Source organism: Lingula anatina, chromosome 1, assembly GCF_051362555.1.
Source record: "Lingula anatina isolate TDL-2025a chromosome 1, LinAna3.0, whole genome shotgun sequence".
Taxonomy (NCBI): Eukaryota; Metazoa; Brachiopoda; class Lingulata; order Lingulida; family Lingulidae; genus Lingula; species Lingula anatina.
This window is the reverse complement of record NC_141767.1, coordinates 22,001,169-22,023,457: the sequence shown is the minus strand read 5'-3', so window position 1 is coordinate 22,023,457 and position 22,289 is coordinate 22,001,169. Positions and strand designations below refer to the sequence as shown.

General features: G+C 35.3%; 2 protein-coding genes across 7 annotated transcripts; one reads left to right on the top strand and one right to left on the bottom strand.

The window, feature by feature from the left end:
- The first annotated feature begins 640 nt into the window (after positions 1-640).
- On the top strand, positions 641-21,972 carry LOC106152563 (ras-related protein Rab-3). 6 transcript variants are annotated; one of them, XM_087002517.1, is made up of 5 exons: positions 641-791; positions 7,213-7,437; positions 16,175-16,293; positions 17,545-17,669; positions 18,875-21,972. In XM_087002517.1, the coding sequence occupies exons 2-5, from the start codon at positions 7,213-7,215 to the stop codon at positions 19,063-19,065; spliced, it is 660 nt and encodes a 219-aa protein (XP_086858643.1). In that variant the 5' UTR covers positions 641-791; the 3' UTR covers positions 19,066-21,972. The 6 variants fall into 6 exon arrangements, with proteins under 6 accessions (XP_086858643.1, XP_086858645.1, XP_086858642.1 ...); XM_087002519.1 differs by lacking the exon at positions 641-791 and adding an exon at positions 954-1,203; XM_087002516.1 differs by lacking the exons at positions 641-791; positions 17,545-17,669 and adding exons at positions 3,330-3,630; positions 16,744-16,868.
- LOC106152562 (uncharacterized) lies at positions 10,127-14,581 on the bottom strand. The gene is made up of 2 exons (XM_013526177.3): positions 13,279-14,581; positions 10,127-11,633 (listed from the first exon to the last, which is right to left on the bottom strand). Exons 1-2 carry the CDS (start codon positions 13,770-13,772, stop codon positions 10,619-10,621), a joined length of 1,509 nt encoding a protein of 502 aa, XP_013381631.2. The 5' UTR covers positions 13,773-14,581; the 3' UTR covers positions 10,127-10,618.
- Positions 21,973-22,289: the final 317 nt, after the last annotated feature.

Genomic DNA, 22,289 nt, shown 5'->3' with positions numbered 1-22,289 from the left:
AACATTCTTAAGTCCAGTTTGTATGTCATTTTGTCTGTACAGGGAAATGCATTTTCTTCAATTCCAAATCCGACTGACCACAAAATACAGTAACTGTGCTCAAAATGCTTTGTGTAATTAAGCCCTATAGCTACATGTACATGTATTTGTATAATGTGTACACCTCAGTCCTAAGAATGTTGGTAGGTATGGTATTTGTATGAATGAGTGAGGACAAAAGTGATATGCATAAAAATGTGTGATAAGTACATTGGAGATGTGGGTGTCTGACCTGTTAAGAAAGTACCCTGCAACAGCTAATAAAAATGTTTGCAAACATGCATGTCCATGCTAAGTTGATGGTCAACTTAAATTAAAAGATTATTTCACTTAACGTCTGTAATAATTTTTGATGCTGTCAATATTCTCTTCACAATGTAATTTAATGAATGCAAAAAGGGCAAAGAGGCATATAATAAAATGTACAATTTATCTAGTATTTAAAAAGGGCATTTAATTTAATTGTGACTTTTTTATCTTAAATTTGGTTTACTTCATTTCGAGTTCGGTCTAAAACATAAGCCTTGGTTATAAATCAGGCAGAATAATTCATTTAATTGTCTTAAAACTAATTTATCTTGGATAAAAGTGGACAAAGAGGACAAGGTCTAAAATCTTTGGGACGGTATGTAAGCGCAGTTCTTAGGACACCTAACACATTGCAGGCAGCACATTCGCTATACATACGGGTATTTTTTCGCATTATTGATCATCTGCTGTGAAATCAATATAGAGCGCACAGGTTAACGAAGGTAAGAATGATATTTGCAATATCTCACTTTTATGCGTGCATACATCATGTCCTTTGTATTCTTTGATGTCGTAGGAACAATGAAGAAAATATCAAAATCATTTAAATGATGTGCTTTTCCCATCAAGGCGATTTGTACATTCGCCGATTCGGCATCGACTGTAATTTGCAATCAAATCAACGGAGTCGCCGTGACCGTCATCTCGCTAGTTTCATGTAGAAGTCGAGTTATAAAATATATTGTGATCGGAAATACTTGTGGAATATTTAGACACAAGAGAGTGCATCAACTGTTATATTATCATAAGACCGCACCGCTCCACATTTTTGCTTCCGTTTGTTTTTGGCAACTCCATCTTAAACAGGTGGTAGCAGTACACACGACTAGCATGAGGCAAGACGGGATGGTACAGGTATCCCACTTTCCATATATATTATTTTTCATAATTTATAATTTATTTGATGTAACTACACAATAACTACGAAATACGTTGGAGATGCTTGAGTATTACATGTACTGGTGCAGTACAATGTACATGTACTAGCTATATACATATCTCACATAACCTTTTCCATGTGCATCTCTTAGCTTGTATCTGTGGTTTCAGTGGTCTTCAGTGGTCAGTCAACCTTTTGTAGTTGCTAGTGGTTTCTTATGGAGGGATTGTAGGACTGCCATCTTTAGCCAAAAGACCAAAATATCATAAAGTGCATGTCACTGGAGTTTTTTTAAATATATATCATGAATTTCAGAACATTTTCAAACGCCAGATAGGATTATAAAAGTGAACAACTTTTCATGCTCATACTCACTGTAATATGTCAATTTCAAAAGTAAGAAGTTGTAACTACATAAAGGTAAAGGAATTAAATATATACATGTGTCCTATAAGCTCCTAGTGGTGACCTTGAAGTAAAAGATCAACCTACATGTATCAGAAGCCTTAACTTCAGCCTTTTGGGATTGCAGTGCACAAAGTTAGCAGTTGTGCATTATTATTGTTATTAAATGGCTTTTTATCCCAAATTTTCCTTGAGCTAAATATGTAAATACTTTGTCAATACCTGCAAATTTAAAAGGTAGTGTAATTGTCAAACATCACAACCAGTATTGAGGCAGCAGTTTGGTCTGCTTTTAAGTCTTATATTAAAAATATGGGCCTTTTTATATTAGGAGATGCTAATTAACATCAAATGATCAAATTGATAGCCTTATCATTTTTCCCATCAGATTTTTTTTTTTGGGGGGGGGGGGAAAATATAAGGATAATTATATTATTATTATGCTTTCATAAGTAGTGCATGTCACAGCCTGCAAGAATGTCAATAAAACCAGTGTTGTCGCATTGTAGATTTTGCCAATACATTCCTGTAGACCATAATTTTGTGGTGATTAGCATAGGGCACATGACAAACCAGCCTATGATTAAAATATAAGTACTATATTGAAACACACATCAGTGACATACAAGTTTTGAGACAGAAAGAGAAAAAAATCTTTTTGCTGTTCTGCTAGTAGGTTATGTTGCAAAATATAAAAAAGTAGATTAAGTATTGCTTTCATACTGTATTGTTGATCTGGTTTGGTAAGATATAGGGGCCATTCAGATTGAGAAGATCCGAGTGCTAATTGGTCCACGGCCTAAATATGGTGTACTTACATGAAAGGAAGACCGCTTAATCCTCTAATGGTCTCTCTGTGATGGTCTACTGTGCCCCTGCAGGGGCGACGCGTGGGGAGGTGTGAAAGGGGTGGGGAGACCATTACAGGATTAAGCAGTCTTCCTTTCATGTAGGACTGCCATATTAAGGCCGTGGACCAATTAGCACTCAGATCTTCTCATTCTGAATGTCCCCATACATAACAGTGCAGATTATTTTTTGATGATCTTATATCATTAAGATGGAGTAGAATTCCATCAGATATTCCAAACAGAACATTGAACAAAAGCCAGAATTAGCAATAGCCTCCAAATTATGATTAATTTGACCCCATTATGTGAAGTTACATGTTCTTGGTGCAGTTGATTACCATAATTAACTAATGGAAAGATTTTAAACCCGTAATGTATAGATCAATAGTCGGGCTTGTGTGTGTGTGTGTGTGTATGTGTGTTTGGGGGGGGGGGGGGGGGGGGGGGGGGGGGGGGGGAGAGAACAGCTTTTTTGGGCCTGAAAAGGTCTATACTGTAACAAAATTTGCTCTTGATTCTAAACCCTTTCTCCATTTCTCAAATTTGATCAACTGTAAAGGGTTAAATAAAAATTAGAAAAGCCTCTCCTTTGGTAATAGATTCTCCTTGAACCAGCGTCTCTCTATTTCTAAAAAAAAGCATACATTACTTGAATTCAGAATGTTTTTGTTGTTACAAAGTATATGTCTGGTAAAATGTTATGGTTTATTTTCTCGTTAATTTGATAAAGCTGTGAATGTGCTATGACCCTTTTTTTGTGGTCACTTACAGGGTCTGAATTATTTATGCAAATTACGTTGACCTGTTTTTCTATTGATTTGTAGATATTTATGAATCATACATGTTGGTTGGAAAGTTGTAGTCTTTAGATTCTTACACATTCACCAACCACTGAGCTACTTGAAATGCAGTAACTGACATGCATCAGGTTGGTGAAAGTTAAACTATGAGCTCAGTTAAGCTTCTAGTTTCTTCAAAACAGCATTGCAGAGAACTGGATTCCTCAGTTACTAATTGAAGGATTTTTCAGAACACTACTACGATGCTGGTGTTTATTGCTTGCAATAAATGCATGGTGGCCTGATAGTATGTGTGCTATTTAAGACTAGAATGGAGACACAAGCAACTAAGGACTTTTATCGAAAGGTATGAGAACTGATGTTGGTTGTTTGATAGTCTTATACATGTATATTATTGATTTTCCACCCAAAAAGCAATTACTGGAAGTCTTGTAAACTTAAGTGCATTTAGTTCGTACTAAAGAAGAATGACTTATAAGGTTAGTAAAATGCATGAAAAAGATACTGCATATAATTTAAATTTTAAGTTTGCACACTACAGTAATAGTTTGTCCATTACCATTAGAAGAAGTAGAAGAAAGGGGTCTTTTTAGCAGGAAGTTAACAGCAATCAAAGCACTTTAGGCAAAACCATACTTAATATCAGTTTTACCAAGTTGAACTGTTTATTTTAGACTATATTTAATGCTGAGTACAGCAACATTTAATACCCAAGTTCTAAAAATGGGATCGAATGTGTGTGGTTACTATAGCAATTTTAGAATGCGTTTGTGTAGGAGCATCCCATTTGTTTTCTGGATCAGTATTGACGTCATTCCCTTTCCCACTGGCTTCAAAATTCTACATTCATGGTAAGTTTATTGATCACTGCTTAATACTTGCATGTGTACTTGACCATACAGGAGGCAGTCACATTTGAAGCTCTCAGGAAACCTAACACAGAAGGACATAATTTACACATTACAAGTTAATTTTTTGGTTTTTTAAAGTCATCTGGGAAAGCCCAAAGTATAGATAGCAGTTTGGTTGGCAAGGTAGGTATTTTTGAATATATTAGCATGATTAAAAGACGAATGTCAGCACTTCAAAAGTTTTTTATTTTCTCAGCGTTTTCTACTTTTACATTAGAATAAGAAGATCATTTGAAAGTAACTGATATGGATCAAACGACTTGCTTTGTCAATTTCATGAAATTTTACCCCTGTGGTTTGCTGTTAAGGTTTCTTACTGCATGTAGACCACTACTGGAATATATGACTTTGTAATTGCACAGCTGCTGTATTGATTACAATGGTTCCGTGTGATAGAAGGTGTATGGATTATTTTATAATTAGTATTTCATACACAAAAACTGGCATATGGTATGTTGTGTAGCGAATGTGTTCCCCTTGCTGACAGCACAAAGAAAATCTATGTGTGGTGTTAAATGTACACTTATCATGAGGATATGAAGATCAATGCTGCCAAGAACAAATATATATTGAATCAATGAAGGAGGGTCTTTAAAATGTAGCTCTAGCTAACCATGATGTTGCTATATATCCCTCTATGAATAATTGACATGCATTGCATATACAGGTCACAATTAGAAATTGTGTTGGGGATTTATAGATTGAGACTAATTTTGTCAAACATATTTGAAAAATGTTATGTTTTTTGCCATGTTAAGTACAGGTAACATTTTAATTGTATATCACATTCATAATAATTCGTGTAGTATTGATATTTCTTGATATCCGTAGAAGCACTGAAAGTTTGTAATATGTACATAATTTTCGTACTTGGTTAGTGGGTATGGGTTTGAGGGAAGGGAGGTGAAGACTGAGATGAGTGCAAAGTCATCATGGTTGTATCTTAAAGGAGTTTCAAAGAGAGAGGAAACAGAGACCATGAAATCAATGTAGTTCTTCCCATGGGATATTAAACAAAGTGAACTTGCTGAACATAATGCACAAGTGGAATGATGAAATTAAAGTGATTCATCAAATTAAACCAGTCATGCAGCTTTATATATAAAAATATAGTCATACCTGATCTCACAGAAAGGCAATGCCTGCTATCTCTAGCATGAATTTATACTATATAACTGTGTGTAGATTCTTTTGTTAAAGTAAATGTATCATACACCTCTTGGGTACATTGTGATAACATATGGTGATGAGTGCAGATGAAATGCACAAGTACATGATAAATTATATAACATTTGTATTTAATAATTTTACAACAGGATATTTCCACTTGCAATAAGCTAATTTTGCAAAACCTCTTGTGTGTCTTTCTAATAGTATTATATCAGCAATGGAGGTCTACTGGTTTCAGATTGAATACATACCAATATGTAAAGCACTCTCTATATGGAATGTGAAATAATGCTGAGATATATCCCATGTCTATTCCCAAGTACCGCTTGAATGCAAATGAATTTGCTGTAACTATTTAAGATATGTCTTATCTAGGTTAAAAAAAGACAATGTATTGTTCTGGTTTAAGTATTTTTCACTTTGATATATTAGGTGGCTAGAAATGTAAGGTATTTTGTCTGTAACTTATATTAATATCTTGCCATGAAGCCAGCTGCATGAAACACAGCTGTGCTATTACTGAAGTAATACTCCAGTATATTCACATTTTACAACAAGACCATGAGGGTAGTGAATATCCCCCCCCCCCCCCTTAATCACCAATCATGAAGCTCAATCACCAATCACGAAGATATATTCAGGTCAATCACCAAGATTTCCTGAATCACGTTTCAAGCAGAATATTGGGCTCAAATAACGATCATGCTCGAAAAAAAAGGAAAATCACGCAGAACGCAAAAGGTATTCCCTACTCTCTTTCATATATGATTTAATATTTGGACAACAACTTACTGCTTTTATTATCAAAATAGTAAATTCATGCTTTTAAGTCTATTTATTTAACAATTAATAATATACAGGAGAAACATATAAATGTCCAATTTATATTTCAGTTTGCATGATATCATAAATAATGTAATGTGTCCATCAACACACCATCCTAAGGGTAATATAGGTTGGTGAACCCTCCCATTAAGTATCATCATTGAATAGAAATTGTGTGCCCTAGTTCTTGATATTTTATATATATCAAGTATACCATTGGTATGGCTTAAACTGGAAGTCGTCCATTGCATAGTAGGAGTACAGCAGGTGGCAGAGGCATGGCTGGAGCAGTTATCATGGTAAAAAGTTCACTAATACTCGGAAAGTTTGGAAAGTTCTTGGTCTTATGATACTAATGCCATGGGAGAGATGAACAAAGAATTTTACTCAAACTGTGTTTTTGTGGTTTGGTCATGCTTTTAGCAGCTGAGTGAAGTGCAGAAGAAGGAAAGATGCCATTTAACTTACTACACAAATATACCTGAGTATATCAGATGGAAGGACAAAAATACAAGAAGGGCTGTCAGCATTATAGTGAAGACAAAAAGTCATATTTAACATTACCTTGGTGCCTGTGATTGATTGTAATGGAAATCATCCAAAATAGCAAAAAAATAAATAAATAGATGGTAAAATAATAATAATAAAACAAACGGGCTATTGGGACTGTGTGACACCATAATAAACAAGAAAATGTATGCTGAGAATGTTGTCTTAAAAACAGAAAGCAATACAGAAGTAACTTGCTAATACATGGTGAACACATTCTGATCTGCAAAAGCCTAATTTTGCCAGAACTTAAAGGAAAACCAACTAGAAAAACATCCATAGATAAATTCTATTGCCTTCACACATTGTTGCATGGCATTCACTCCATTTTTCACTGACCCCACTCTCCTCCAAATCCTGCAGAATTAAGATTGGGCTATCTTTGATGATTCCCATTCTTGCAACAATATTTATTTTCATTGAGGAAAAAAAGGTGAATGTTTTATTTTAAGATATGCTTTTTGTCCTTCTAGATGGCGTCTGCAAATGATTCAAAATGGCAGAAAGATGCAGCAGACCAGAATTTCGACTATATGTTCAAGCTTCTGATCATTGGCAATAGCAGTGTAGGCAAGACCTCGTTTCTCTTTAGATACGCAGATGATTCCTTCACATCAGCATTTGTCAGCACAGTGGGAATAGATTTCAAAGTTAAAACAGTATTTCGTCAAGACAAACGTGTGAAATTACAAATATGGGTAAGTATTACTATGACCATTGTTGCACATGCATACATTTTGAGACACCAACATTATATCCCAATAATCATGGCAACCAAAAAAAGGTCCCTCATTAAGTTTATGCACTTATGTTTTTGTGTTTGAAATGACAATTTTCATTTCATTTATGCTTCTGTAGCCAATAGGGTAAGTACAACTATTCCAGAAACACTGTTTGATATAATGTGCTATTAAATGAACATTTTCAGTCTATGTACCAGTTAATTGTCTCTCTCCTCCATTTTGGGAGATTACAAAAGTTGTGTTATATTATGCTGATACTGTTGTTGTTGAATATCAATACAGGGTATTTCTACAGCAGTCTCCTGGCAACAACACTATTGCATTTCTGAAAATTTAACTCTCCCAGTGTGTTCAATTGATCTTTAGGCAGTTAAATTGTGGCAGGAAGAGAAAAGGAATCCCATTGATTGATTAGTCCACCACCATCCCTTATAACCCTTATTTCTTGATTAGTATAAATCCAGGAGATTGGATAGCCTGGGAATATTCAGCAGGAACTGCTGTGGCTCTGAGTACTGAAACAATAATTTAATGATGGGGAATCCTAACAGGGCACAAGCTGCTGTTGTCAGAGTTTTGTGATAATAACACTACTATCAGTGTTTTCATACTTGACAGTGCTTCAAAAGCATGAGGTTGCTAAGGAATAAGATTTTTTTCAAGGAATTATTAGTAGTCTTTTACTAAGCATGTTGTAAAATTTCTAAAATGTTATCTAGGCAACTTTAAAAAAAACATTGGAAGTTATATAACTTCTGAATGTGATCATGGAAATTTTTATTGCTAAGCATAAGAAGATGGACATAACCACCCCAAAGGCTCTATTCCCATAGATTTTAGATCGATCTATCCCCGCGGGGAGTCTCACTAGATTACTTTCAGATAATCCGACTTAAATGTCCGTCCCGCCTACTACAAGCTTTAAGAGGGTATTTAACTTTAGTGTCCACCCGGCTGACAGCTATTTAGCGTGAACCCCCAGGGAGTTAGGTCGATCTAAAGTAGGTCGATCTTATCTATGGAAATGGGGTGAAACACAGCAGAGCAATTTTGTACCCATTACTTAAATTGACTTTGTTTCTTCCAGTTGCTTGCAAGAAAGTGTAGAAGGTCAACATATTTATCTCATCACAATATCTGTGGAATCCTTCTGTTATCAAGAATTACAACTTATTATTGGTACAACCCATTGAAGCACCCACAACTTTTAAGTAGATGACTGATGTGTTTTTAATATTTCCTCCTACAGCAGTATTTACTTTTCCTAATGGGTTGTGGAGGAGGATCTTAATTCATTTAAAATATTTTCTCACAGGTGGCCTCGTTGTCTTATTATAGTACACAGAATGCTACTGAGTGTAAGGGACTGTTCCCAGACCCTATCATACTAACTGTAGATCCTGTTAGATCGATCTAGGTATGGGAACCCAGTTTTACTTGCAGTGAAAATTACAAAAGTAGCTATACGTGAAATAGAATGCTGACCTATATCTACTGAATATATGAATATCAGGAGATCATTAAGCTCTCCTGATATATGAATATCAGGAGAGCTTAATGATCTGTGACTGTGGTCAATGAAAAGGATTTGACCTAGGCTGTAGCCATTGGTGCTAACAATGTATTATTAGTACCACCAGGGTGTACACTGGCAGTACTCATGGTTTTAGTCCCGACCTGTCTCCTACAGCTCCGCCGGCTTCATTGGCTCCGCAGGGTGTCGTCGGATACAATTTACCATTACCCCTTCTTCTCCTCCTAGACCGCAAGGACCTGTGTCCCCATCTCTTGGATTTAGGTCACATATAATCTCAACTTGAACCCCCTGGTATTTATGTCTCAGCCGGTGCATTGACGTGGGCGTGACACTCGTTGAAATGCACCCTTGTCAAAATTTTTGAAAATTCAATGCTATTTTTATTTCTCTTAAACTGAAGGTATTATGGGAAAATTACTACAGAAGTCTGACCGAAAGTCATATGTGGAGATTCCATATATGCCCTTGGATTTGACTTTCGACCTTTATTTCAAGGTCAAACGGGCCACAATTTTCAAAAAATGGGAATTTTCTGCAAAAAAAATATTTGTTTGTACCAATTTTCAGAAACTACACAGACCTAAGCTCTCATTATTATAGTGAGGGGTTACAATCAGGGACTCCTTCCATCTTTGGGAGCTTGGGGTCAATCGATGCTTTTTGCATGGGAGAAGCAGCCATTAGATTCCAAAACTGATAACTATCTCTAATTCTGGAACCGTAGATGCTAGAGACCTTTTGTTTTTTGCAATTTGTAGAACTTGTCAAGTGCAATACTGGAGGTGTTGTCAGTTTTTTTGTTTTTGATATGGTTTAGGCGTTGCGCTATATAAAAAGTACAACATCGCAATATTCAGTGGTGAAAACAAAATGTGAATTACTCCAAAATTAGCAGAGACATGCCCATTGTTACTATTGAACTTGAATAGGAAGTCATATACTGGCAATCTCACTGTGACCTTGAAATTGACTTTAGACCTACTTTTCACCATGAACTGAACCATTCAAATTTTCTGAATGCACTTACCCCAGCTGGTGGTACAATATCCGGAGGCGGTATCGTCTCTGATGCTCTTGTTAATTTAAGAAATAATATTTTACTCCTGGTTCTTCAAATTTGATAATATAAATTTATTTCTGAGACTTGAGTTGAAAATGGTGTTTGAATTTAATACAATGTCATTTATTGCATTTGAATAAAAAAAGACTTTTTTATGTACATACATGCTGTGTCTGTACATATAGTCATCACCTGTTTTGTTGTCATCGCCATTGACATGAACTTTTAACTGTGAACACAATACATTGAAAATGTGTGACATACTATCTTCAAACTTAGGTTCCATTCCCATTGATATTTAGATCGATCTATCCCCCTGGGGAGTCTCACTAGATTGGTGTCAGCTTAACCAGCTTAAGTGTCTGTCCCGCCTACTAAAAGCTGTAAGGGGGTAATTAACTGTCCTGTGCACTCGGCTGACAGCAATTTAGCGTGAACCCCCAGGGAGTTAGGTCGATCCAGATGGATTGATCTAAATTTCTGGGAATGTTTTTTACAGTTTTGGCAATAACATAAAAATATTGTTTCTTTATTCACATTCATTGGATAAATTCTATTTGTCCTTGTGATGTTATTTTCTTGAACCTGTCTTCTATCCTACTGATTATACTATCTTTAAACCTGAAGATATTGTTGTCTTTAATCATAGCATCATGTTTTTTCTGCTCTGGCTTTTTCCAGTTGCGGTAGTGATGAAGTAGTCCTATGTTGATAGGCATTATCATTGATTTGTGTTTGTAGCAACGCTTTCCACTTATATATCCCCATATTTGGTGAACACCAACCACAGAGACACATTGGGCATCAACTATCATGTATTTTGATCTAGAGCCAGCATTCCATATTCTTTTCTCCCTGTTGACAGACAGCAAGGAATAAGGGTGATATAATTGTATCCTCTTGTCAGAAAGGCTGTCATCACTCAGCAGTCCCCAGTCTAATCGGAAAAAAGTATTTCTGAACATATAACTAGTTGCATTCTTAGTAAACCCTTTGACTTTTGCAGCTGATTCAATCATCTCTTTCCAGGTTTTATCTTTTCTAGGGACAACAATTTCATCTAAATCCAAGAAGAGCAAGTACTTGAATCTGTACATGTTCCTGTAAAGGCAGTCATTTAGGGCTCCCAATTGGGCAAAATAGAATATATTAGGTACATGTTTTTTATTGGGAGGCCAAATGTCTACCTTTAAGTGTGGAGGGAGAGGCCAAGGAATGACACTTATGTTTCCTTCTGATGCATAAGAGTTCAGCACTGGCTTCATTTTATCACTGAGACTGAAATTGTAGAAAGTGAAATGTTGTGCTCCAAACATTTTCTGTATTTCAAGATTTTCTACAAAACTCAGTGTTTTATTGTAGTTGAAATTAAATGGTGTGACACAAACCCCGAAATCTAGTTGTGTTTTTCCTTTTGCTTCTTCTTTGGTATTGACAACCTTAAGGAAATTGAGTGGCTTCTTGCATTTACTGTCCACAAGAGACACAGCATATGGAACTGTTTTCAGTTTGTAATTCTTTGGGCCATAGCATAAGTAAAGAACGGGATGGTACCTGAAAAATATACAGAAATTATTTTCAGATGTATTGTCATCAGTTGGATTTTTTGGAAAATCTACAAAATGAACACTACATGTAACTCATTAGATAATTTGTGAACAGGTTTTAGGTTTAAATTTTTGTTTCACTCCAAATACTTGTGATGTTAATATTTCCTTTTTGTTTCACTCCAGATATTTGTGATGTTAACATTTCCTCATCTAAAAACTGCTGCCAACAGAGTTGATTAATGTTAGTGGAAGGAAATTGCATTATTCTGAGGAGGCAATTTAACAGATGAACTAGCTGTGGTCAAAGCCTGGTCTATATTTTATATATATAATACTTACCACATGATTAGAAAAAACATTTCATAAAATGATTTTTAAGGATATTGTCACCCTTTGCCCAAAACTTCTTATTTACTGCCTTACATACATTCTTTAGGGTAAAAGATATATCTTCAGTGTTCAGTGACTAAATTAATTAAGGATACTGTCATCCTTCACCCAAAACTCCTTATTTACTACCTTACATACATTCTTTTGGGCAATAAATAAATCTTCAGTGTTCAGTGACTAAATTAATTAACATTCGCACATATGTCAACTTAAGGGTGATGTCATATTTTTGATTTTGGGATAAAGACTGAAAAATTGGTTTCTCATATTTCTCTTTTACCTATGCAGCACGATCACTGTTTTAACGCCAATTTAATGATACCATTAAGTACTCTAAGACTGCATTCCCACAGATTTAGATCAATCCATCTGGATCAACCTAACTCCCTGGGGGTTCAAGCTAAATTGATGTCAGCTGAGTGCACACGGAAGTTAATTACCCCCTTACAGATTTTAGTAGGGGAGACAGACATTTAAGCCGGCTAAGCTGACAGTAATGTAGTGAGTTCCCACGGAGATAGATTGATCTAAAATATGTGGGAATGCAGTCTTAAACTCTGCCATTGATTTTTGTTGAAATTCTTAGTTCACATTTTATCATTGATAAAGCAAAATAAAGCCTTTGTTTGATGAAAATCTGTAATTAGAGGCTTAACAAAAACATTTAAACCAAAATAACAGCACGAGATTGTAACTTATACACTTCTGGTCAACTCTGCCAATTTTCGTGATAAAATCTTGTCCAGGGAGGAAGTTACGCCCCATACCGATTGATATCTCACCTCAAAATAGACATATGTTAAATTGAGTTTAAAGCTTTTAGTTGCCTATGCTTATACATTGCAATGACAAATATAAATGCCAATATTTTATATTTTTATTGTTTTAAATCAGCACAAAGATAGATGGATTATGAAATAATTAGATGCAGGAAAAACCTCATTTTTGGGTATCTGGATGATAATAAAGGGTTGCAATATTTTTAATTATAATTTAGTAGTGCTGCATTTTAGTTATGTATCTCATATCATGTGTAAATTGGTCTTTTTCAGCTAATAAGCATGCACTGAAATCATGTTATTTCATTATGTTATAGGTAACTATAAAGTCCAATATAGATGTAGAGAGTCTTAGTACAATTTAATTGGAAACACACGCATTGAAATTTGGTTCATTTTACATTGGCTATAAGTGTAAAATGGAAACTGACATTGATATAAAAGTTTGGACTAAGATGTTCAAATAGAAAATTTACTTACTTTTTTGACTTCTGTTCTGGCATAATTTGTACCACAGTGGGCACCACTTCATTGTAGACCTTCACGGTGTTTCCATCTTTCTTCTGGAACCACAGTTGACAGTACTGTGGGTAAGGCACAGACTTGTCCAACCTGTTGTTTAAATATCGTCCTATTCCAATGATCCTTAGAAAGTATGCATCTCCTGGCTGATCACTGTAGAATGCAGAAAAAGCTAAGTAGTCTGGTTTTGAGCTTACCTTTTGGAAGATAAATCTCTCTCTTATCATAGGATTAATTGGTTCAAGTTCTTTGCAGTGTGATCTCTCCTTAGCATTGATAATGTCATTATTGTTTAGATTTTCTGCAGAAATGGATTGTGTTTTTTCTTTTTTATTTATCGTTGGATTAATCTGTGACAGAACCTCCTCCTGATAACTTAGCAGCTGGGTCAGCACAAATAGAAGAATAATCAGGCTGACAAACCTCACAACTTTCTTCAAGTGGAAGCGCATTTTTGTCTTGAAAAGTCACAGCATGTGACTTTTGTGGCTTGGTTTCATAGTATAGAGAAACAGAAACTGGTAAGGTCATTCAGTCTCAAGTCATTTTCCAGTGAGTTCTTCCATGTGAATATTGTGCAGCATGGACAACCACATTTAAATTTAGCTCTCACAAGATATTAAGATTCCTTATCATTTTAGTTCAATTGATCCAGTATTTACTCACTCCTGTTGCTGAGATTCCTCTTTCTTGGTGGTTTTCTTAAATGAAAAGTAGTAACTAAAGTATGTCCAATGGTATTCTTCTCCATGTGACTATCTTTGTGTTGTCACATGAATGATGCTGTGAAAGTAGCCCCAGAGGTTTTTATCACCCACTATATTATAGAAGCATGGTTTTGAGGGGTGTAATAAATCTTGTCTGTAGTCTTCATCTTCCCCTGGGTTAATCAGATAGGAGAAAAAGCCTGTAATACACAATGGGTGAGTGACATCCTAATTTGGTGTCCCTGGTTTGCTGAAGTTATCTGGATCTACCCATTAGTGTTCTGCTTCACCTCCTGTCCTTTAAAATGTAGGGTCTATCTTGTTTCACCACAAAAAAATGAAGTATTCTCTCATAATGATGCAAAAAGGTGTAATCTCTTCAAGAATTCTATTTTACCTATATATTGATTTTTTAAGCGTATTAAATATGCATCTATACATATCAGTTTCCTTTGTGAAACAAGTGATTTTCTCTGTAGTTAAAATATGTCCTTGTTTTACTGGAGCATGGTTTTCTCCTTCCAAGTCTGCATTTCCTTCAGAAGTGATGTACATTGAGTTTCTTAATTATTTAAGGAGATCCTAAATTGATGTCTTAAGTGCAATTAAGAATTTGAATATCACATTTAACACAGTTGCCATGGTTGCATCATGAAGCTTCTTCATTTAAAGAGGCGCTTAATGCACACAGTCTAGATAATGTCTTCACATTTTAAGGTTACAGTCTATGAAAACCAGCAATCATAGAGTTGTCATATGGCTTTCTGATGTTATCCAGACTTGATTTAAAGATAAACGTGTTAAATTATCCTAGCTGTCATTATAGTGTGTTTCAAATCATGATAAAAATCTGGAAGATATAATTGACAGTGGAATAGTTGCTAGTTTTTGTTTGAGAAAGATACAGATCAGACATATTTAAAATAATTTGACATTAAAAGAAGTTGTATTAAAATAGGACATAAATTGAAGGGGCTATATGAACGGTACGGTTACCATTGATGCTAACTATTAAAGGAAAACTTTTTATGAAAATAATTACATCCTCATATATTTGGTTGAAAGGAAAATTGAAGCAGAAAGATATAAAAAGACATAGCTGTTTCTTAGTAACAAAGCTGTCTTTGATGGACTATTTTGCACTAATGATAAACAAACGTTTGACATGGTGCCCGTTTAATAGCACCAGTTATTATCTACAAGTAGGTGTTTTTTCCCCACTCTCAGACTGGTGACCCTTTGACTTTTTTTCGGAACTGAGCTGTAAAACATTACATTTGGGTAGAGTGTTGTGTTACATTGCAAGTTGGCTGCATTACCTCATGCTGTAACCTATTACATTAAACTTCTGTAATTACTTCAAACTTTTGTAGTCAAACTGCTAGGATGATCATGAATTAAGTAATGACTTGAGATCATTATTTAGGAACTCCCCATGTGAACTCAATGTTATAAATAGTTCATAAGTGTAATGACTAGATATGTGAGAACTATATTTATAACCCCTGCATTTCAGACTCTGTCAGGCCAAGAGACACACCAAGAAATCCCAAAAAAATAACTTTGATTTATTATGTTAAAGGGATAATAACTCTTCGTTTTGGCCAAAAATGAATTTTCCTGAAGTTAACAGCAATTTTCCCATACTTACCAATGGTTAAAAAAGCCATTTTTACATTCAAAGTTAGTCCCTGGTTTTTTTCTAAAAAGTTTGATTTTTTTGTTAAAATCTCTTAAGAGATTATAACAGAGTATAGCCATCAATGGAGGTCACGTTGTCTGAAGACAAGCTCAGATATCAGAATAATAGCTATAACTGCTGTTTTTGTCGTAAAACAGAATATATTATATTTCTTTGAGTTATTCACAATGTTTTTATTGTGAAATATAGATCTCATACGAAGAGTTATTATCCCTTTAATTATGTTTGTTTTTCAACTAAGTTATTTTAATTTTTGCATTTTATGAACTTGTTGCTGCTGCCATTCCATCCAAAGGCGAATGATGGTGATGATGATGATGATGAAGATATTTCATACTAACCATTTTTTGTGTCAGATCATGAGAGAATCAGGTTTAAAGAAAAGGCATGCAAATTTGTGCTTGTAATTTTATCCTGATTCATACCCCTTCCCCTATCATTTTAGGACACAGCAGGCCAGGAGAGATACAGGACAATCACCACAGCATACTACAGAGGTGCTATGGGCTTCATCCTCATGTATGATGTCACCAATGAGGAGTCTTTTAATGCTGTGCAAGACTGGTAAGATAGACTATGGCAGTTATGATATGAATTATCAGTATTTAAAATTAATTATATTAGTAATACTAATGTTGACAAAGTGGATATGAATTTTTGAATTATGTCGTAACAGAATTTTGATAAAGGAAGTCTTCTTAATAATAAATTTAAGTAAATTTGACTTTTGATAATAAAAGAGTGATTTAAATGAAGTTAATTGTGTGGCACCAAAGTTTTACAAATTTACTAGTATTGCAGTATTATATATAATTATTTCTTTTGCAGTGGCTTTTCAATTGCTTTACTTGTTTCATCATTTTCTGAAGAGAAATTTGTACATTTACATCATTTATGTTAGTAAACACTTTAACAGCTTTACTTTATCAAGGTGTTACATCTTTAATATTCCCATTATGTTAGTTTGATTTTGTGTTCTTGGTTTCATTATGTCTTTCTTTGTTGGACACACAGGTGTACACAGATTAAAACACATGCCTGGCCTAACACTTCAGTAATTTTGGTTGGCAACAAATGTGACCTTGAGGACCAACGCAATGTCACAACAAAACATGGTCAAAAACTTGCCGACCAGTTAGGTAGGAATGAACACACCACTCTACCCATATAGTTAGTCTGGCTTCTGCAAGCCTGCTAGCTGCAGCACACGGCATGCTGTAGTGGAGTTAGTAGTGCACTTGAAGCAGTGAGCAGCAGTGGGAGGAATAAAATCACATCAATAAATCACATAGACTACTTGACAGCCAAATTGGTTTTCTCGCAAGGAAACAGATTGAATATCACAAAGTGTATTCAGGAAGTGGATTTAAATATAATTCATGTTATTGCCTTTTATTATTGGAAGTCAACAAGTTAAGTCTATAGCTGCCTATGCGCAACTAAATGTATTTTTGTTCCTCTTGCCCCTGCACTTCTGGGTTTGGTTGATAGACGTAGTGTCATGACGCACCCAACTTCCTGCATATGCTGTCAACTATTCATTCCAGGTGCACACAAATAAAGATGTACTCTTGGGATAACGCACAAGTTGTCCTAGTGGGCAATAAGAGCGACCTAGAGGAGGAGCGTGTGGTCACAACTGAGCGAGGAATGCAGCTCGCACACCGCCTAGGTATGGCTCTAGACAGGTGGTTAGTGCATACAGACAATGTAGTGTGTGCTGGTGTGGTGCATTTTCAAGGGTCTTTTCCTCCCACATGTGTGGCGTGCGTGTGATTTTGTTTTAGTTTCACATCTTAACTCTCTTCAATCTAGGGTGACACAAATCAAGACCTATTCCTGGGATAATGCACAGGTGGTCTTAGTGGGCAACAAATGTGACCTGGAGGATGAGAGGGTAGTGTCCACTGAGAGAGGCAAACAGCTGGCTGACCAGCTGGGTAGGTGACTGGGATCCCAAAGTGGTCAGGAACAATGGGATGCAGACAATGCATTAAACTGTTACAATGTCTGAATTTTTGAGGTGTAACTTTTCACTTGTTGAACCTTTTTGAGAGCACACAATTTATGTAAACAAATTATTTTGGGTAGAATCTCATGACATTTAGGTTGATGTTATTTAAATCGATTCAGACAGGTTTGACTGTTCAGTGCTGATGATATATATTGTAACAGTTTAATGGACTATGTTGTGTATGACCAACAAGAAAGGCAACATCTCCCTTGATAACCACATTTAAAGTTTCCATTATTACACTACTTTAGGGTGCTTTGGAAACAAATATCTTACACTGGGCCTGTGTAGAAATGTTGCCTTTTTACTTAGAAATGTAATAATCCCAGTGGACTTAGGTGTATGGTATTCCTTTTACATAGTTCTCTGTAGCCTGGCTTAGCATGTATGCACCGCACTGCTTTAGACTTAGTTTGCACATAAGTATGAACGTACTTAAGTGACTGTTATGAACCCCTGCTTGGACTAACTGGTTGTATGTACTGTATGGTAAGTGTTCTTTCTTGTTTTATTACTAACCCAAACCATTCTGTTGTGGTGTATGATAACCTAGTTTATTTTCAGTTACTGGAGATGCTGCCTAACTGACAGTCACAGTGTTGTTCATTCCCTACACTGTTCCTTTATGTTTTTGCATGTTGTATACATATCCCTAGGAAAGAATGGCTGCCTGTTCCATCTAAATGGTATTATGTAAATGACTACCTAACAGCTGCAATGTTCAATCAAACTCCAATTTTTCTTGTGATATTTCCCTTTGTTGTAACAATGGTTTTTCTACTCCTGCTGTGCTGCTACAATTTATTGAACCTCAGCCCATGTTAAATCCTTCAAATATGCTCATCTGCTGTCATTTGAGAATGTTTGTCTGCTTTGTCAATACTAATGTAATTTGTTGGACTGCTGTCTCAACGATTTCACACAACTATCTCACATTCATTATAGCTATATCGATGTAGGCTCTTGATGTAAAATCATTCTTTGTGCCATCAAAGAAATTGTTCCGATAGCCTAAATTTTATGAGAATAAACATGATTTGCTGTTACATAGCATTGGTTTTTACATAGCATTTTGGGTTGGAAAGAATGATCATTTCCAATAAAGATACACTTTTCTTCTGTTTCCTCTAGGTCTGGAGTTCTTTGAAACATCTGCCAAGGAGAACATAAATGTGAAGGCAGTCTTTGAGCGCCTAGTAGACATCATCTGCGAGAAAATGTCTGAGAGTCTGGATTCAGACCCCACAATTGTCAGCAACCAAAGAGGAGGCACCAGACTTACAGAAACACCAAACCAGCAGGCTAGCAATTGCCAGTGCTGAATAACTATATGGTCAGGGCAGAGGCAGATACAGTGGGAGGGAGAGGAATGGCCTCCATGGGGATTATGTTGATAGAATTCTCATATACTGGGACGGACAGTTGTACAGATAGAGAACTATTTATATTCACTCATTGGGCTAACATGAAAATTGGGAATATATAATGCAGTTCAAGTTGACAAGAGGTGGGTTGGGGGGAAGGGTAGAGAATCAGTGTTGTATATATTTGAGAAAAATTAACTTGCCCTCACATGTACCTCTAGCCACAATTAAGTGCAATCAAAGTAAAAATATATATGTCTTTAATTCTGACAATTGTAATCATTATCATTTAATCGCAAAAGGGAAAATTTGAACCATTTCATGTTAACCAGTATAGTGTTGTCAGTAAATTTTTTCAGAAAAGAAAATGAACGTAATACATGAATACCAATTATTCCAGTGTGCTTATGTCTTCAGGTCGTGTGAATTTATTCCTGTCCCAAATATTCGGAGGCATATTACAACTCCCTTCATTTACTTGGCTATTCTGGTACCTAAAATGTTGTATCAGCATTAGTTTTGTGGAATATCAGGTGATAGAATTTTATAGAATGTAGTGTGTGTTATTATTTTCAAATGTATTGGACACCATACTTGCAAATTAATCCATGCTAGGTATCGTGAGTTAGAAATCCCTGTCCCCAGAGTAAGCACATTCCACCAAGTATATTGAAACTATTTGTACACCCATTGTTGTATATATATATCTAAGTATAACTATATCTATATCTATATAAATCTCTTTTTGGCATACTCTTCTATGCTTGGCATATGTCATTCCTTGGGGTACAATGGTCCAAGAATTCCACACAGCTTTTAAACTTACTGTTATGGTTGTGAAATATAATTTAGGCATTGTTGTTTTTTAAAGTTGATTTGTCTTAGTTGGGTTTGCATTTAGACAGCTGCTAGAGTATCCCTTTGGTGAGATATGAAATTATTTGTTAAATCAGAAGTATTGATTTTTTTCTGTCAAGTAAGGAGGCTTTATTGTATCTCTTTTGTTCAATTGTGCTGCATTTCTACATTTTGCTGCATTTAACTACATGACCATTAACAGAATGTATAAGTGGGGGTGAAATAATTGTATTATACAGCTGTGTTCATTGTGTCATATTCCCTGTTAGATCATTGTGTTCTATTCACAAAATGATACATGGGCATGACAATTTGGAAAGATGAATGGGGAGAGGATTCAATTAATTCAGAAGTGTGGTGCTTTAATACTTACATGTATGTGAAGGGATAAGTAAGCAAAGTCTTTAATGATTTATATGTGCAATTTTTACATGTAGGTATAAATAGATGCCTTTAGAGCATCCCCAAGTTGCAGTTGTTTTACAATAAGAAATTGGATATTTCACTAACCAGTTAGCGGCATTTCAACAGCTGACTATATATTAAGAAGTTTTATGACATTTTGTGTAATGCATTCTGTTAGAATAATAATAGTGTTTATAGTTTATGTAATTAAGGTAGAAGTTTTCTTTTAAAGGATGAAGATAATCTTGTCAATATGTCACCACAGCTTTAAACAAACTTTTAAGACAGAGGTTTCTGTTTTTGGACCAAGCTTTGCATTTTGGAAGAAAAAGGGAGGTGTCGGATAACAGTGTTATTAATAAGTTAACTAATTTATAGACTAAAGAGAGTTATGGAAATCCTGTTATATGATAATGTTGATGGGAGAAAAATATTGATTAAGGTTTCTGATATATATAAATTCTCTGTAAAAATAGCCAAGGATAATTTTACAAAGTATGATTTCTGGAGATCCCAGTATACTGTGAAGAGAGTATTGATTTCCTTAAGCTTGCAGCATTCTCCACATCCGTTTGCATTGCTTGTGAGCTTATTGATCTTCCACACAGCCAGACATGAATATTGCATTTAGAAAGATCTTCAAGATTCACCGCTTCCTTGAGTTTCTGAAATCTAATCACATTCCATCTTGCCACTTAAAGAATACAATTACAAACCTTAAAGTCACATTTACCACTTATCTCCCACCAACCAGTCCCCATGGTGTTATTTTATGGCCTATTAGACACTGAAGCAGGACAGAGAATGCTGTCTCTAAGGTGGGGGGATTTGTAAACGTCAATCTTGACTGTTAAATAAGTATATTGGAAATGTCTCAAAGGGGGTTCAAGACAATATGGGGGAAAACGGCTATAATTTTTGTAAGTCTGTCTTTTATTTTGTATCTTTTTCATGATATTTTTGCCATATTTAAGTGCAGATATTGTTTAATGGTTCATCATACTAAACCAGTTTATTGCATGGTATTGTTTGCTAGATTTTTTTGCTATGTTTTACAATTTTTCCTTTGCTAGAGGACCAGTGGGAACTATGAAATGTACACCCTTGAACTTCAGATTAACATCTCTCAGTACGTTTATGAAGCACAGTCAAAGTCGATTTTAATGAAAAAGATACTTCATAGGTAATAGAAAAACTTGTTAGACAGTTACTAGATATTTCGTAACATTTAATGTGTGAATGTACTAAGGTGATGGCATCCTAGATAGATCAACTTGTACTTGTTTATCGGAAAGTGCATAGGACATTGCATTCAGTTAATTTATGGTATACTTCGACTTAATGTTCAAGATGTGCAATGAGAATTATCACCAAAAATTGGAGATATGTGTAGGATTCTAGTCCAGGCTGATCAAATAATAAAAAGGATTCAAGTGCATGTGAGATAAAAGCTGGTTGCTAGCTACTTTCTGGCACACCAATTTCTTGTGATAATCTCCATTCCATCATTTGTGTTTGAGTTCCATGCAACCAAATTATAGCTCATTATGATGTGCATATGTGAATGCCCAAAATTGGAAATAAATGCTGGTATTGCACCCATGTCTGTGTTGTTATTATTACCAGATCAGCATTCCAATTCTTCGTCCTATCATGAGAGATTTGTTGGCCTAGGGAATAATTGTAAAAACTACTAAAATTGCACCAAAGATACACCATTTTAGATGTGTTCAAACCATCATGATGCATTTACTTTAGGTTGTCATGCAAGGACTGACAGAACACTGGATTACTGTAATCTTGATTATTTTGTTTTTATTATAGATAACAATGTTGTAAAACTTGTCTAGATTCCGTTAAAGATGTCTAGCTGATGTAGTGAATGAAATGTGTGATGAGCAGACGGAGGTTTAAAATTC